The sequence below is a fragment of the Morone saxatilis genome, unplaced genomic scaffold (genome assembly GCF_004916995.1).
Source record: "Morone saxatilis isolate NCDOM2014 unplaced genomic scaffold, NCSU_SB_2.0 Contig15, whole genome shotgun sequence".
Classification (NCBI taxonomy): Eukaryota; Metazoa; Chordata; class Actinopteri; family Moronidae; genus Morone; species Morone saxatilis.
This window is the reverse complement of record NW_023339707.1, coordinates 1,301,771-1,318,429: the sequence shown is the minus strand read 5'-3', so window position 1 is coordinate 1,318,429 and position 16,659 is coordinate 1,301,771. Positions and strand designations below refer to the sequence as shown.

Below are 16,659 nucleotides of genomic sequence, written 5' to 3'. Positions count from 1 at the left end.
GTTTTATAAATGAGACCCCTGGAATGTATATAAGCCTGCCAATACTGATGCCAAGTTTTTTGCATTCTGTTCAGTAATGTTTATGGTGTTTAGTGTAACTGTTGTTGCTTGTCTATAATGTGTCAAAGACACTTTTGCTGGAGGATTTGTAGGAATTGGTAGTCTCATGACAATATTGTGAGTGAGTGATTTTTGGTGGCTTGTAATGCCTGTTTTGATAGGACAGGTGAAGATTGACAGGAAAAGGAGGAGAGCGAGAGGGGACGACATGCAGCAAAGGGTTGCAGGTTGGAATCGAACCCGGGCCGCTGTGGTGAGGACTCAGCCTACGGCCCTTATACATATCAGAGCTTTAAGTCTCACCTGTTTGACCATCTCATCCCTGTCACGTGGGCGGAAGCTGCGTGGTTCTCCGTTGGCATCTAGGATGTAGGAACACCTGGAGGAAGAAAATAGTGAGAGAGGAAAAATACATCTTTTTTTCTGTCTCTTGCATCCAGACCTTTTTTGCCTCCATTCATTTACATGACCTCCCACGTCACTCACTTCTTCAGCATGATCTCAGAGGCTCCTTTGCAGTAGAGGCGGAAGGAACCGTCAGGCAGGTTGATCACTGTACTCATGGATTTACGCACTGAGTTGAACGTATACACCTGAGAAAGAGAGAGAGGGAAGGACAGATGTATGATTCAGGAGAGTAAAACAAGGGGCAGACAGACATATCCCTGACTAGAAACCCAGCTCTGAGAGTTTACACCTGCATCAGTGTCATAAACAATGATGTTGGCTGGCCATCCTCACAGGATGTAAAATCATTGTAAAGCAATAGATTGAATGATGAACTGATTTGCATTCTAATGGATCTGTACTTCATTAGCATGGCTGTACACCAGTGATTCCCAACCACCCCAGGGGGTACTTCTGCAGTTGCCAGGGGGTACGTGAAAAGACTGCAGAGTAACTAACTAATTAAAAACATTTTAAATTACAATAAAACATTTTATATATATTTTTGGGAGCTTTTTGCCCTTATTGGATAGGACAGCTGAGGATAGACAGATGTAGATGCAGGTCTGACAGGACAGTGGGAGTATGTCTGAACAAAAGGTTGAGAAGCACTGCTGAAATATATCCCAGCATGTGTGGTCCTTGTGCACTATACAACACAAGCTATGATTTAAGCTTCAAACTGCTATATCAAATGGTAAATGGTAAATGGTAAAGCATAAAGCATATTGCCAAAGTTTGTAGAGTTTTGGTGTACAGTTCTATTATTGCTTTTTGTTTATTCATGTATTCATTCACGTATGCTGGGAAATATGCATGCAGTGTGTATATCAAAGAAATATCAATATATTGTTTATATTGTATTGTTTTGTAGGTTGTATAAGGGGGACAAATATCAATCCACCTTACATATAAATATGTATATAAACAAAGAATCATGGGGCAAACAAGATGATGCAAATACAAAAAGATACATAAGTTGAAATAAACTGTGAAAGAACCTTCCATTAAAGCTGCAGTAGGTAACTTTTATAGCTCTATAAATAAACTATAACTTGTGAAGGTGGATGTGGTGCATGGTTCCCTACCTTGTACAGTCTCTCCTCAGGGATCTGCTCTCTGACAGGGGCGTAGTCCTGCTGTAGGTCCAATACAAATCCCAGCAGGCCACACTCCGTCTTGTTGCCCACTTGCTTAGCCAGACCCCCCTCCACATCAGGCGGCTGATAGGGAGTAAGATTGAAGCAAGTTGGTAGATTAGAGAGGGTCGTGATAAAGTCAGGGAGGAGGACAGAGAGGGAGACAGAATATGAAAAAAGGATGACATTAAAACAAAGGCACGAGCATTGACTGACATTAACAAAGGACTATGGAGGGTTAAAGCCAGTTAAAACCAGAAAATTACTTTCTGCAAAACAGTGGCATCTCTGTCTGTGCATGACTCACTAAGATCTTGGAGGTGTAGGCACTGTTGATAGCAATAGCATTGACTAATAGATCCAGTGTCCGGGGGTTGATCTGTCCAGGGTCCGGGATCACACGGTGGGGCACGTCACCTGGGCAACAACAGTCTAACTTTAATACACATAAGTTATAATCTCTGTACATTCAGCCTTCATGCAGCCTATCTCCATCTGCTCTCTGTTACCTTTGTCATAAATCAGGTAAAGTGAATAGCCTTTGATACTGATGAGATCAATATATATTTGTTACTGCTGTTTACATTCCTCCAGATGCAAATTCAAAAATTGTACTAGAAAATTATTACTTTCTGTGTGTATACATCTTTAGGTACATATGTATATAAATAACTGTATATATATGTTTTATTTTACAAATTCCTTATATATTTTTTATAAAATGTGTTTTAAAGTATTTCAGTTTTGTGGAAGAAACATGGAAAGCGGGAGACACATTGAGAATAACACTACTAAGTAGCATATGACTGAATTGGATCCTGTGCCAATGGAGAGGGATTCTCTACAATTAATAAAGACTGAACCTCAACAATGAAAATATTCATGATAATGCCACAATTTTATTGTATGGTTAAACTTTTTAAGGCACACTATGTGTGCCACAGCACCCACTTTGGCAACCACTGATCTAATCATAGTAAAGTAAAAATTGGGCCACATGATTACCTTATGACTCTTCTTATGCTGCCATTTTTCTTAACAATCTTAGCATTACATTGTGTTTTCATTATGGGGGATCACAGACAGCACAAGTTGTTTTTGACTCACCTATGTAACTCTGCACCACAGTCATGCGATTGGTGGTGAGGGTGCCGGTCTTGTCGGAGCAGATGGCTGTTGCGTTGCCCATGGTCTCGCACGCATCCAGGTGGCGTACAAGGTTGTTGTCCTTCATCATTTTCTACATATGAGATAGCGACGGAGAACAGAGGGATGTTTAAGGGGGTGGTGTGAATGATAATGGATAGAGGAAGGGCAGAGGAAAGAGGAAGAGCAATTGATTGACGGAAGGAAGGAGAGAAGGAGATGGAGAAAAATCACTAACTGTTCATTGAATAAAAATTCCAGGGCAGATAAAATAGGTTTTATTTAAGATATTTTTGAAGAAAATATTGCAGTGCATATAACTTGTGCAAAGGCTGACATTGACCTTGTGAGAGTAAATAATGGTAATTAATGTAGGCTAAAATGGTGCAACCAGCCGCTTACTTACAAAACAAACAGGAAAATTACTTTGTGATATACAATATATTTTCATTGAAGACTGAAAATTAAAATTATGAAAATGGATTCATAAATTACTCCATACAGTACTTCCACTCAAATCAGTGAGCACACTTTCAAGATTCTGACACTGAAGAATCTAAATGACATTTGTTTAGTAACTGATTCAGGCAAGATTTCAGTTCTATCACATCTAAGTGCTGCTTTTGACACAATTGACCATGTAATACTACTGGACAGACTAGATTGGGCCCTCAGGCACAGTACTACAGATTTAAATCTTATCTTCAACAGGAACTATTTTGTCATAATTGGTAATTATGCATCTGAGCAGAGTTCTCCAAGGCTCAATCCTTGGGTCCTCTTCTATTAACATTTACATGCGTTGTTTAGGTCTCTTATTAAAAACACTATACTTAGTATACAAAACAACAACATCAACTATCATAATTACAACACCCAAATTAACCTTGCCTTGTCACTAAGCGACTACAGTCCCACATATTCTCTCTGCAAGATACTGATTATATTACATAAGTTATAAGTTAATTATTTAATTATTACATGCCTCCTTCGCCAGTATTTACTCCTTAACCATTGTCCCAGTGTGGTCTTTGTGCACATTGTTACATTAGTTAAGCTCCTACATTACTTTTTGCTAAACATTCATTAAACTGGAAGTGTGGGTCTACCTTGACAGAGTAAGCCAGAGAGATGGTGACAGCGAGAGGTAAGCCCTCTGGGACAGCCACTACCAACACAGTGACTCCAATGATGAAGAACTTGACAAAGTACTGGACGTAGACCGGAGTACACTCTGGCAACCATGTGTGACCTGCAACAACAAACCATACTACATATTAAGACCCAACAACTAGTCCACTTTAAAGAGTGAGTCATACTCAGCAGAGTGGTAAACAAGTGATAGGGGTGCATTCTGAGATAGTGTGTGTGTTTGTTGGGTAGCTATATACACACACAGACCTTCAACGACAAACGTGTTGATGACAAAATACAGCACCAGGATGATGACGGTGATGGCCGACATCACCAAACCTGTGGGGAAATTCAAAGAAGGGAATATTTACCAGTGTGTCACTTTGTTCAGTCTGTTCTGACTTTTTCAATAATTTTTTATTTCATGTCTCAACCATGCAGTGCTTCATCATTTACTTCACTTCTTTACCTGTGCAAGCACATTTTACCAAAGTTTGTAGCACTTGATCAAGCGCATAATCTTTTACACGTCTGTCTGTGTAGTAATAAAACAAATAATTCTAACTATGACTATTTGTACCTTATGTGCAAAGTTTCACACAACTCCCACAATTCATTTCTTGTATTCATAAAGAACTTGTGCTTATGCTGTACATAATTGCTACAAAAACTCTGTGGGACCGAACTACCGAACCTACAAATTTTTAGTGTAGAAAGTTCCTAAACGACAGCTGAAAAAGTGTGCCCAATAGATATGACAGTTCTTTACCGGCTTTGCCAATTTGAACAGCCAGTTTGGTGAGCTTGCCCTGCAACACACTCTTCTCTTTCTTCGGAACATTGGTCTTCTTCTTCTCTCTGTCCTCTACCTCCCCTCCCTCTGCACTCTTCAGCGGTTGCATCTCCATGGCAACACCCCCATCCTGCTTCTTGGCTGAAACACACACACAAAATACACTCTTTTTAGCAATGCACCTGCAGATGAAGTAAGCGCATCGGACATCCAAACCAAGCTTTACACATACACACATGCACATGTCATGAGCTTTTACCTTTGTTCTGATTGTTCTCCACAGCTGCATCAGGCTGTTTTCCTGAGAGAAAGGGAGGGTGGGTTAGACAGAGGTACATATAAAGATATGGGAACAAAAATATATTCATAGTAACCAATAGTTCATATTTTTGATCGTACAACAGCCAAAGACACACTTCCAGAAACAGAAAACGACAAAGAACAATACTAAAGGGAAGAGTAATAAAGGTACACACATCTTCAGACACTGGGTCAAGAGACTGAGAGACATTTTTATATGTATAAGTCCATCATAGGGCACTGTCACTTTCACTGCACCGTGTACTGGGGTCCATTCATTGGCTGAGGAAAGGAGCGGGGCAGGGCAGACAACTTTATGCTCACATACCATTGGTGACTGTGCTGTAACTGGCATCTGTAGAGATGAGCAACTGAGTACTGTCCTCTGTTTGGGGAATGTGTGAGGAAGAAAGGTTTTGGGGGCACATGAGAGGATTTGGCAAAAAGGGGAAACAAAAGAGAGCAAAAAGGGAAGAATAAAAAATGTGTTTGTACGCACGGCTATACTAGCAGTGTTTGTAGATATAGAATGAATGAAAAAAAAAAGAATATAACCTCAATCTCAAAATGAGAGGCAGATCAAAGTGAACAGCCCCATAGCAAACCCACATTGCATGAGGAAAAACTAACAAGTTATGGCATATGTAGAAGTCTTATGAATAATGTATTAGCTCCAGTAAATGACTGTCTCAATGATCCAGCCCACAGAGGCTGCTGCTCGGAGTGCAATACATCCTAGTGCACAACTAACACTTTGGATACAGAATGAGGACAACAAGCGATAAGTATTTTTTCATAAAGTAAGCATCATCAACTAATTTGTTGCTGTCCATTTTTCTGCATCACAGGATGCTGCAGATGTTTTCTCTTTTTCAAGATGACAACAATGCTACACAAATTCCCATGCAGAAGTGAGAACTGCAGTGGTAGAGGCATGGATGAGTGCACTGGTAATGATATCAACCTTAAGTGCTTCTGAGTAGCCTCTGTTGTTGTATGGAGCTCTGCTCTGACTGCAGGGCCCTTCCAAAACAAATTTGAGCATAGACTAATGCTTCATGCGTTGACCAACCAACACTCTTCCCTGAAACTCTCCAGCTCCCTCGCTCTCCCTTGCTTTTTCAATAATTGATTCAATCTGCAGCCTCTCTCTCTCAGATTAAGGGGGGAAGGAGAAACGGGGGAGAGCAAAGGGAAAGATAGGAAAGTGAAAGAGGGCACAGGCATGGGGTAAACAAGACACGAAGTGAGAGAAAAAGAGAGAGATGGGAAACAGGGAGTGGAGAGAGGGATGGAGAGGATGTGGGCTAAATTATCAATGAGGTTAAACTGGTGTGTTTCCTGTTGAAGCTCTTATCTGAAATCAGTTAGACACCCAACTAACTCTACACAATAGAAGCAAGGCAAGAAAGAGACACAAAACTACTACTATGACTGAGTCATTTGTAGTTTGTAGCCTCTTTGTTATCATTCTGTGTCTCTTCATGGTCACAATGATTCTCTTTATAGACATTTCGTGTCTCTTTGTGATTGTTTTGTATCCCTATGTGGTCATTTTCATCAATTTATGGTCTCTTTGTGGTTGTCCTGTGTTTTATGAGTCTTTCTGCAGTCATCTTTCATTTCTTTTTAGTTATTGAAACTAAAATTGAAATTGTGGTCGTTTTGCCTCTCTTTGTGGTTGTTTTGCATCTCTTTGTAGTTGTTTAGTGTTTGTTAGTTGTCATTTTTTTGTAGTTGTTTTGTGTCTGTGGTCATTTTGTGTCAATTTCACATCTATTTGAGCTTGCTATGTGTCTTTTTCTGGTCACTTTGTATCTCTTTGTGGTAGTTTGGAATCTCTTTGCAGTAATTTGATTGACATTCCAACAAGAAATATTAATGGTCACTTCAAGCAGCGGCTGTACCCCTGAACCCATGGGTGCCTGGGCCTGTGCCCAGTAGGCAGTGTTAGTAATCCATCCGTGTGTGAGTACATGTTCATTGACTTGAGAGCAGTTTGAAGTATTCATCCATGGAGATAGTGATGGATGAGAGAGACTGTCGTCTTTCCTGGGTTTTGTCAGAATCTTTACTTCCTTTACTTTGCACATTTCAATAACAAAACTATCTGCTTTTTTGCATCACTAAATATTCTGTTCATCTTACTATAATGGCAAAATATTATATCTAAATCTTTCTCTTATTCCAGTCCAAAACACCATTTTCCTGTAACTTTAGTGTCTTTCCACTAATTTCCTCTCTTTCACTTACCTTTCTTCTCCTTCCCATCTTCCTCAATCTCTCCAGCACCCAACAAGGTGAAGATGATGCCCGTCTGCGAGTTGACACCTACAGCTGTCACCAGCATCCTGCCCGAGCCCTCCATCACATGGGTACCTTAACGTCCAAACAGATTATTGGTTTAGATTCTATCAAGAGACCAGTGCTGTTTGTAAAGCGGTCACAGTTATGAAACAACAACTTGTGATCTTGCAAATGTTTGTAAGGTTTTTTCTCAATGTGAAAAAAGTCATTTACACAGAATCCTTTGAAAGATGCTAAAATGCTCCGTACAGTTGAGGGTAACTAAGAAAGAAAGACAGAAATAACTGTCCCCTAAAGTTCTGCCTAGCCAATAACTAAACTCAGTTAAAGTTTTTAAAAATTTAAGAAAGCATACATTTGAACACTTTTCATGATTTTAATTACAGTGTTTCTATGATTGACTTATTGATTGAAGTGTCCCGCACCAAATGGTGGAACAACCACGACAATCACGTGACAAATTCAAGATTACAAAAGGTCCACTTAACATTACAAAAATTTTTTTTAATGAAGGATACAAAGTACTCTGTCTTAACCAGCATACCTGTTCTATAAATCTCACTATTTGACATTATCATGTGCATTTATAGACATGGGCAGCATTTATATTTATATGAACTATTATGGCATTAAAAAAGTTGTCTTATGTACAAATATTTGCAAGGAAGGAGCATCATTGAGAGACATATATCATATAACACCTTAGAGTAATGTAGTTTGTGTAGCATTAAATCCTTTTACTTTATCTACCCCTTGTACATACAGGACAACATTTTGCCTAAAAGGCTACAACTAATTTGAACCAAGAATTGTCTGACAGAGCCCCAACAAAACTTTAAAATTTTCAGCTTAACTAAAGTAGTATTTATTCCACTGCAAATTGTATTTTATTTTATTGCAGGTGTTTCTGTTATTTTTCTACTCAACCTAACTCAGAAAGTTGCAGCGATATACCATGGTAAGAAAACTGACGGTTATCCAACCAAGAACATTTGCTTATCTACAGTATTGAACATGCTAGTGTTGAAATGTTTTTTAATTCTACCCTATTAGTTTGTATTAGCGTTAAAAAAATATACAGGACATACGTTTTTAGGAAATTATAATAAAGCTCTTGTTCAACCAAAAAAACCCTTCTGTCTCATTCCTTTAAGGGACATTGTAACTGGGGCTGTGTAATGGCAAGAATCTGATGATACGATACGTATTACGATACATGGGTTACAATTCAATACATTGCTATATATTGCGATACTGTAAGCAAGGGAAACTAGAAACAAAAAATTTACATATATAAACAGACATTATATATTTAGATATTACTTTAAAAGTTCCCATTCTGTTGTATTCTGTATGCCAGTTTTTAATTTCTCAAGTAGTTTATAAAAGACAACCATTGTCCCGCTTATCTTTTGCAGGGTCGCGGGGGTGAGAGGCAGGGTATACCCTGGATAGGTCACCAGTCAATCACGAGCACAGACAGACAAACTCAATCTTCACGCTCACATTGACCCTTTAGACAATTCTGAGTCACCAGTTAACCTAACCTGCATGTCTTTGGACTGTGGGAGGAAGTATGTGGAGAAAAACTACACAGGCAAAGCGAAAACATGCACACTACACACAGAAAGGCCCCAGCCAGCCAGGCCGCCGCTTCGAACCCAGATATTTGTGACAGTGATGGTGTGCAGATAACCACTGCTTTACCATGCCTCCAGAGCAAAGACCAAAATGTGAAAACAAACCTGAGAGCAGCATGGGGTCCTTATCCACAGACTTGCGTACGTGGTCAGACTCTCCTGTGAGAGAGCTCTCATCTATCTTCAGGTCGTTGGCTTGGACCAAGATACCATCAGCTGGCAGCAGGTCCCCTGAACACAGACGTGCACAGATCAGTGTTTGATTCACCTTGTAGTTTCTGCCCTTTTCTGGTTAGGGACATGTCAATGCATGGGGGCCTAACAGGGACATTTATCTATCAGTATCAACATAACTACATGTTACAGAAACAAGCAGTACAGGTATAACAGTCAACACTGTGGGAAAATAAGCTTATCAAAGAGTTAGATGAGAGAATCGATACCACTCTCATGTCTGTGCACTTAATGTTAATTAATTAATTTTTTATGTTAATTAATTAATTTTTAATCTGTTTGTGCACAGATTAAAAATAGTTTATTGGTAAAATGTAGAGGTTTTAGTAAGCTGATTTTTGTTACCTTTGGACAGAATTAGCCTAGCTGTTTCCCCCTGCTTCCAGTCATTATGCTAAGATAATCGTCTGCTGGCTCTAGTTTAATATTTAGCGCACACACGAGAGAGGTATTGACCTTCTGATCTTTCTCCCAGCAACAAAGCAAATAGGCCTATTTCCCAAAATGTCAAACCATTTTTTTAGGACATGTAGAAAGTATGGTATTACAGGGCAGGCAGGAACTTTACAGTTTCCTGTTTGAAAAAGAGTTGACTTAATATTTTCTTCCTACACATATAGGCTAACCCCAGTTTTACAATTTTTACTTAATGGTGAGTAATCGAATGAATGTCCAACCATAGACTGTAAAATTAAGCCGTTGTGAAGCTCAGTGTGGTCCTCTCTGGCCATCGCCATTCGGCAGTCTTGGTTAAACCAAAAATGAGAGGTGGAGCTGTGGCAGGCTTTATGGAGATTGACTCACTTATGGAGCCAGCCTCAAGTGGCCATGTAAGAAACTGCAATCTTTGTTACTACCGTGTTGGCTTACACATAGGCTGCAGCTTGTTAAAAACACTCTCAGTTCACTTTAAGAAATGTAATTTATGTTGGTAGAGTTTCTGTTGGAGACAATTGTTAAAATATTCATACAAACATATTCCTCATGATTATCATTTGCAGTAAGTTAGTAACTTTATAGATTTGCTTTCTCTTGAGTATTCCACTGCTGGTCAGAAAAACTCAGATCAGTTTTGCTTCTTGTAGCTTGTTATGGGCATATGTTATTTGTTGGTATTAAACAGGGTGTACAAATAATCATTCAATTTGAAAAAAGAGAGTTACTGTTCTTTTTATACAGTAAGCATGTGATGGTCTTTTTACCATATTTGACCTGGGCCATGTCCCCCACCACCATGTCAGCCACAGGGATCTGGATGACGTTTCCTTTCCGCACAACCGTGAACTTCTGTTCTTGCTCAATCCGACTCTGTAGACCACGGAATTGCTTCTCTTTGGACCAGTCATTAAAAGCCGTAACCAAGACGACACACACGACTGACAGCAGGATGGCTGCGCCTTCAATCCAGCCGGTGTCAGCCTCCTCTTCATCCTCTCCCCCCGACACGTCCCCACATGCTGAAGAAAGGCGAATGGAGGGGTGGTTGGTTAGATATTTTCTTAGCCTCTCATGTTAACATGCTATTATGACCAATTAATCAAATAGCATTTAACATGCCTAGGGTTAGGGTTCACTGCAGGATTTTTGCAGGTTAAATTACTTTTTAAGACCACTATGAAAGTTATGTGTATACTGCCAAAAAAGGGTATGAAGGATATGAAGGAAAATTGGTATTGATTCAATGTATGTTTCATTTTGTTGTTACAGTATGATCAATACAAATGTTTCCCAACAACACATTTAAAAGCAAGAGTGAAAAATTTTACCTGTCAAAATAATATTTATGACATTTTAAGCCCTAAAATTCAAATTATTAGATTTTAGACTTAGACCCCACGGACACCCTGCAATATTTTTCTCTTAAGTTATTGAATGTAACATGAAAAGCAAAATGAAAGGGACGATCTGTGATTCAGATGTAAATAAATGGGTCACCCACCACCAAAACGGACAGATGACAGATGTCAAAACTCCTGATAGTTTTTATTTATTTATTTTATGGTGAGCCACAGTAAGACAATTAGGTATGAAACAAACAATATATTGAGGTTTAAAACTGCAGTGGCTGTGGCCTTTGGCTAAAGTTAGTGTTTGTTATCATTTATTAACATTTACAAATTAAAAATAAAGTTGATGACTACAAATGCTTATATTCCACCATTCTACTTACAGAAAATAATGTGAGGAAAGTTTGTGTGCTGTTGTTATCTAGGTTGCACTTTGAGGTTTCAGACCTAACCACAGTGTCCTCCATCCTTTTGTTTTGCCCACTTCCTGTATACCTGTGGTAAACAGACCTAGAAAGCTAATGGTAATATTAATCCCTTTTGCTTTTTGTCTCTTCAGTGTTTGTTGTAGTGGTATGCTTTCATTTTGTGCAATTTTCATGTTTGAACCATGAAAACAACGGAGATGATTAGATTTTCTGATTTACCCAAACAAGAGAATGAACAGAAACAAAACTATAAAAAAACTTTAATCGATTAATTAACACCATCTACAGAATCTAAGATAATAATCACACTTTAAAGTCCATAACAGTTAAAAATATGTTTTTCTTCCTACAGTGTGATGTTTGATCTTCGCTTTTGCAAAAATAACGTATCAGAAACACATTATTGTTCCAAGCAGACTATTTGTATACATGTCTTGTAGTCAGTAGGTACTTTTATAAAAATCATTTTTGGCATTTTGGCATTTTGAAAAATTCACTGGGCCTGAATGAAAACAACCAAACAAAGGTGAGAAAGATAGTTGATTTTTGAGTCTCATTCCCAGGGTGTCAAATACAGAACCTGGGAATGAGACTCAACAATCAACTATCTATCTTCAAGTTTCCAACCCAAACCATCTTTCTATCTTTCTGGCCTGCCTGATGTTGTTTTTCGATTCAGGCCCGTGGATTCTTACAAATACTATTAGGAGCACTAGAAGGAGCCAGAGGAACCTGATTTTTTCACAGTTTATCCGTCTCATGTACTACTGTCAGGATATAGTGAAAGTTTCAGCAAATATAACAAAAAGGTATTTTTAGAAAGGTTAGCTACTGCAGCTTTAATACATGTCTGGAGGGGATCTTTTTAAGTACTTTGATTCTTAAATTTCATTTGACAATCAATATTTTTTTAATCGTGTAAGCCAGATACTGGCATTTGAACGGGGATTCAGCATGAGAATGCAATGTCTGCCCCAATGAATCACAAGCTTTGAAAAACCTGGTTCTTCTCTCTCTTGGCTCTCTGCATTGATGTGTGCTACAGGAAGACTTGAAAGGGAGATTGCAGATATTTTGACATGTAACTCCCTCAACCTTCTTCCCACTGCACTTTCCTCACTTTACTTACCCATGAACCTATCTCTAAAGCGAGACTATCTAACTTATCTAACTAAAAATGCAATAATACATTCCCCCTCTGACAATGAAAAGTAATGAAAGCAGCAGAAGTGTTGCTCAATTAAATACACTCAGGGACTTTCCTGCTACAGTATTACTTGGTCTGGTGCTCAACCTAGCTTATGGTGTTAGCCAATATTGGCAAACTTTAGATAACTGACATTACTAAATAGCTGACTCTTTACTTGTGCTACTGTCACACTACGGTGAAGCATTTACCATTCACCCAGTATTGCCAAATCAAAAGTTAATGAGCAGTAAAATCCATTTTTCAATTAAATACACAGGGATTTTGTATGGATTTTTTTAGTGCCAATACAAATTGAATCTCAATTTATTAGCTGAAATGTTCAAACTGAATAGTGTGTGCAAAATTTGAGATTGAGTCTTGTGGTTTCAAATTTTAAATTAATTCATATTGCCCGTATTGAATGTGAGTTTTTCTATTCTAGTCCCCCAGATGAGTGCCTCTAAGTTGAAACTGAATTAGAAAATTGTATTTGAAAACGGAATTCCAAACTGAATTTGGAACTCCTCCCAAATTGAACTAATACTCGCAAGTTGGAAGCAATGCGAGTTAAATTCAATTTCAGACCATCAGTGAAATACAATTTCAAATTTTGCATACAATATTGAGTTCAAATTTAGATTCACTTTGTGTTGGCACTAAAATAACTTATTAATAAATTGTTGCTACTTGGTCTGGTATGACCACAAACACTAACCTTAGCAGAACTGATAGTCATTGCTGTGTAACATTACTGAGGCAGTTTGCTGATTTTATGACTCTTGAGTGTGAAAGGTCCTTCTTGTAAATGGTAGTTTGACTAAATGATCTTAACTCAAGTTCCAATTACTAGCTTTTTAGCAGTATCTTACAGTCATGAAGAGCCAAAGCTGTTTTTCAACCCATAAATTGACCCTACCTTCCTCCATCCTTCCAAAATGGTAAATGGTAAATGGTAAATGGACCTATACTTGTATAGCGCCTTTCTAAAAGCGCTTTTACACTACAAAACCAATCTCCCCCTTCTGCCCCTGTCCTTACATTCACTTTCCTTTCCAGGGGGCTGGTAGAAAGAGAGGCCGAGGGAGATGATGGCAGCGGCCTCCAAGATGATGAGTGTGACGTCCTGTAAGGCCTCCCACACAAGCTCCAGGAAAGTCTTGGCCTTCTTCGGGGGGATGAAGTTTTGGCCGAATGTTTGGCCCCGACGCTCAATGTCTACTGGGTCCCCACTGAGACCTGACAAATGGAGACGGAGGAAGAGACAGAGAGAGAAAGAGGTTAAAATAAGAATGGTTGAGATGTTAGCAAATATGGCTACATATTGGCAATAGGGACGGGACAATATACAACATTATCGTGTATTGCCATAAAAAGATTCATAGTGAATTTCTCCCATTTTTCTCCCAGTAAACAAGGGGACATAGGGGAGCCTGCATCTTTTCAGTCATTCCAAAATCCTAAGCCTATCACCCATTGTATTCTCCCCCACAAAAAGAGTTCAACTGAATGTGAGGAAACAGTATAGATTCCAAACTAAAGAACTGTCTACACAGTGTCTTTGAGAATCGGAAAAATATCGGATACAGGATACAAAAACAAACAAACAAAAGGATACAAAAAAGGTGAATGTGTTCCATTTTTCTTACTTAGCAGAGGACATATGTGTGATGCTAAAATCTTCTCTTTTCTAAGGTTACATTGTTCCGTGTCTTATAGAATATGTAAAAAGCATCAGGTCACGTTACTTTAATATTGTGATACTTGGATTAGATTACTGACTACATTTTTAAACAGGTAATTAGAAATTGTATTGTAGCATTTTTTTAAAGTATCCTTCCCAACCCTGGCATATCGAAATTTTCTTTATCTGCAATTGTCTTTCTGTAAAATGTATATCACTTAAAGAAAAATTCACATGCCATCTGCACACACAGTAGCACATTCACCCTGCAAATCACTGCTTCATGCTGCTTTACTTAAACAGATTTATTTCATTTGAGTGAGAATTCTGTAAATCAGTAGCCATTTGAAGTGTTCCAGGTTCACTTTATTACTTTTTTCTTTTTTACTTTTTATTTGTGCCATACAATTCATACATTCTATCAGTTAGTGAATAGTCATCTCTGCGTTTTTTTGTTATTTAGCTCTACATGTAAATTTCATGAAACCAAAAACCAACAACAGACCACAGAAATAACAAACAATCAAAAAACCATACATAACAATGTTTTGTTTTAAGTTTTTTTATATGGCTAGTATCCATGCTGACCATACAGTATCCATAAAAAACATTTTTTTTGCTGAATCTTTTGTGACCTTTCCATAATAAATAACTCATTCGCCTTTTGTTGGCGCTGTCTTATGTTTGGTGGCAACCCAGGTTCACTTTCATTCATAAAAGTGTAGATTAAGTTCCATATAGCACTCTTTAGCAGGTAGTAGTTTATCACTAGGACACATGCAGACAGTAGACTCTGCTATACAAGTGCAAAATCAGCACAAATACCCCCCCACAAAAAAGGCCAAAACCTCCTAGACAATTTTCCACTAAAAACACATAAAACGCAGTAAAAAACAACAAATAGTGGCTGCCAACTCCAAGTTTACTTTCCTCCCTCCCAACTCTCTCTCATCTCCAGCCTCAACTCAACATCTCCACCCTCATCTTCCTCTTTCCTTCAACCTCAGCCCCAAGTGATTCTGTTTCCATGGTGACCAGGATATCAGGTCCAGGACTTCCTGTCTCTAACAGGTTTCTGCCCAGCAACAGGTGATGTCATTACTCCAGTGTGCTGGGTTTGGAGCACAGCTTTTTTTTTTATTGGCTGTTGTGGAGGGGGGAACAGCAATTTGTATGCTGTGGTTGGACAAAATCTGTGACTGTCTTTGCGTTGGTTTGCCTGTGTGTGTGTGTGTGTGAGTGACATCCTGGTCCAATGTGCTTGCTGCAGGGAGTCATGTAGCTCCCGGCGTTGCTCAAGAGTTGTGTAGCAATACGACACTCAACAGGGTTCAGGCCAAGGCAAGGCAGAGAGAGACAGGGAGAGAGAGGGAACAGGTGACCTTATGCTGAGTAATCGTAGTGAGCTACATCCTCCTTCCATTAGTCCATCCCTCCCTCTCTCCCCCTTCTTACCCATCCCTCCGTTCTCCCCTTCTTCCTCCACATCCTCTTCCACAGCCTCTCTCGTTGGCTCTCTCCTCTATTCCTCCCTCTCTCAATCTCCCCTTGATGTGTCCTTGACAATGCGGCAAGCTGTTCTAGCTTTCCTTCCTCACCCCTCACCCCCCCCCCCCCCCCCCCCTCGCCCCGCCCACACAGCCTTTGTTTTTCACTCCCTCTTTCTTCTTGTGCTCATTGTTTCACTTCTCACTTCGTCCTTCTGTCCTTTTTCATGTGTCGTATAAGGTAAGGGCAGTCTCATACTGCAGCTTGCTGGTAGAACAAATGGTTTATTCTGTTTTCATAGTGTATCTGGGTGTAATTTGTTGTGTCTGTGGATGTGGGTAGTGTTTGGTGATTATGAGATGAAGAGGGGAAGATAGAGAGACAGAGACAGAGACAGGAGACAGAGATCTGGAGTGTGTAAATAGATCCGGTTTAACCACGTCGTACTGTATATTAATGGTATTTACAGATGATCCTTCTTATGCTAGATCAACTATGCATTGGCATATATTGTTGGAATACGTGTGTGGTTGATCGGGTTTTATCCTAGTATTGGCCATTATAGACTTGGGGTGTGTGTTCATTAACACATGATATGGGAATATTTTGTTTGTATATTTACTGTTGGCCAAAATTATGCACTTTATTTTCGGCTCCCCATGGTATTTCTCCGTGCTAATATATTTCCCATCTTTATTCAATTCGTGATATCTGGTTCTTCGGGTGCTCCTAATTCATTTGTTCGCTCCTTCTTGTGGATATTGTAATTGATAATAAGCAGAGGCAGCAGTCTTTTGTTTGTACTGGTCAAATTGCCTCAGCAGATCTGGATCAGGAAAATATCTAAGCCGTGCAACGTTTTGGGAATCCATGATCAATCACAAGT

General features: G+C 39.1%; 1 protein-coding gene across 1 annotated transcript in view; it reads right to left on the bottom strand.

Annotated features, from left to right (window-relative positions):
• The window catches only part of atp2b3b (ATPase plasma membrane Ca2+ transporting 3b), a gene marked incomplete at its 3' end in the record, with an annotated part of 29,192 nt that overhangs the window by 8,366 nt on the left and 4,167 nt on the right, over nucleotides 1-16,659 (bottom strand). Inside the window, 13 exon segments of the mRNA XM_035657455.1 lie at nucleotides 364-439; nucleotides 547-653; nucleotides 1,596-1,730; nucleotides 1,954-2,063; nucleotides 2,754-2,886; nucleotides 3,902-4,044; nucleotides 4,194-4,265; nucleotides 4,696-4,860; nucleotides 4,979-5,020; nucleotides 7,273-7,398; nucleotides 9,072-9,197; nucleotides 10,403-10,657; nucleotides 13,643-13,840. Of these exon segments, the coding sequence (XP_035513348.1) occupies nucleotides 364-439; nucleotides 547-653; nucleotides 1,596-1,730; nucleotides 1,954-2,063; nucleotides 2,754-2,886; nucleotides 3,902-4,044; nucleotides 4,194-4,265; nucleotides 4,696-4,860; nucleotides 4,979-5,020; nucleotides 7,273-7,398; nucleotides 9,072-9,197; nucleotides 10,403-10,657; nucleotides 13,643-13,840 (1,688 nt within the window).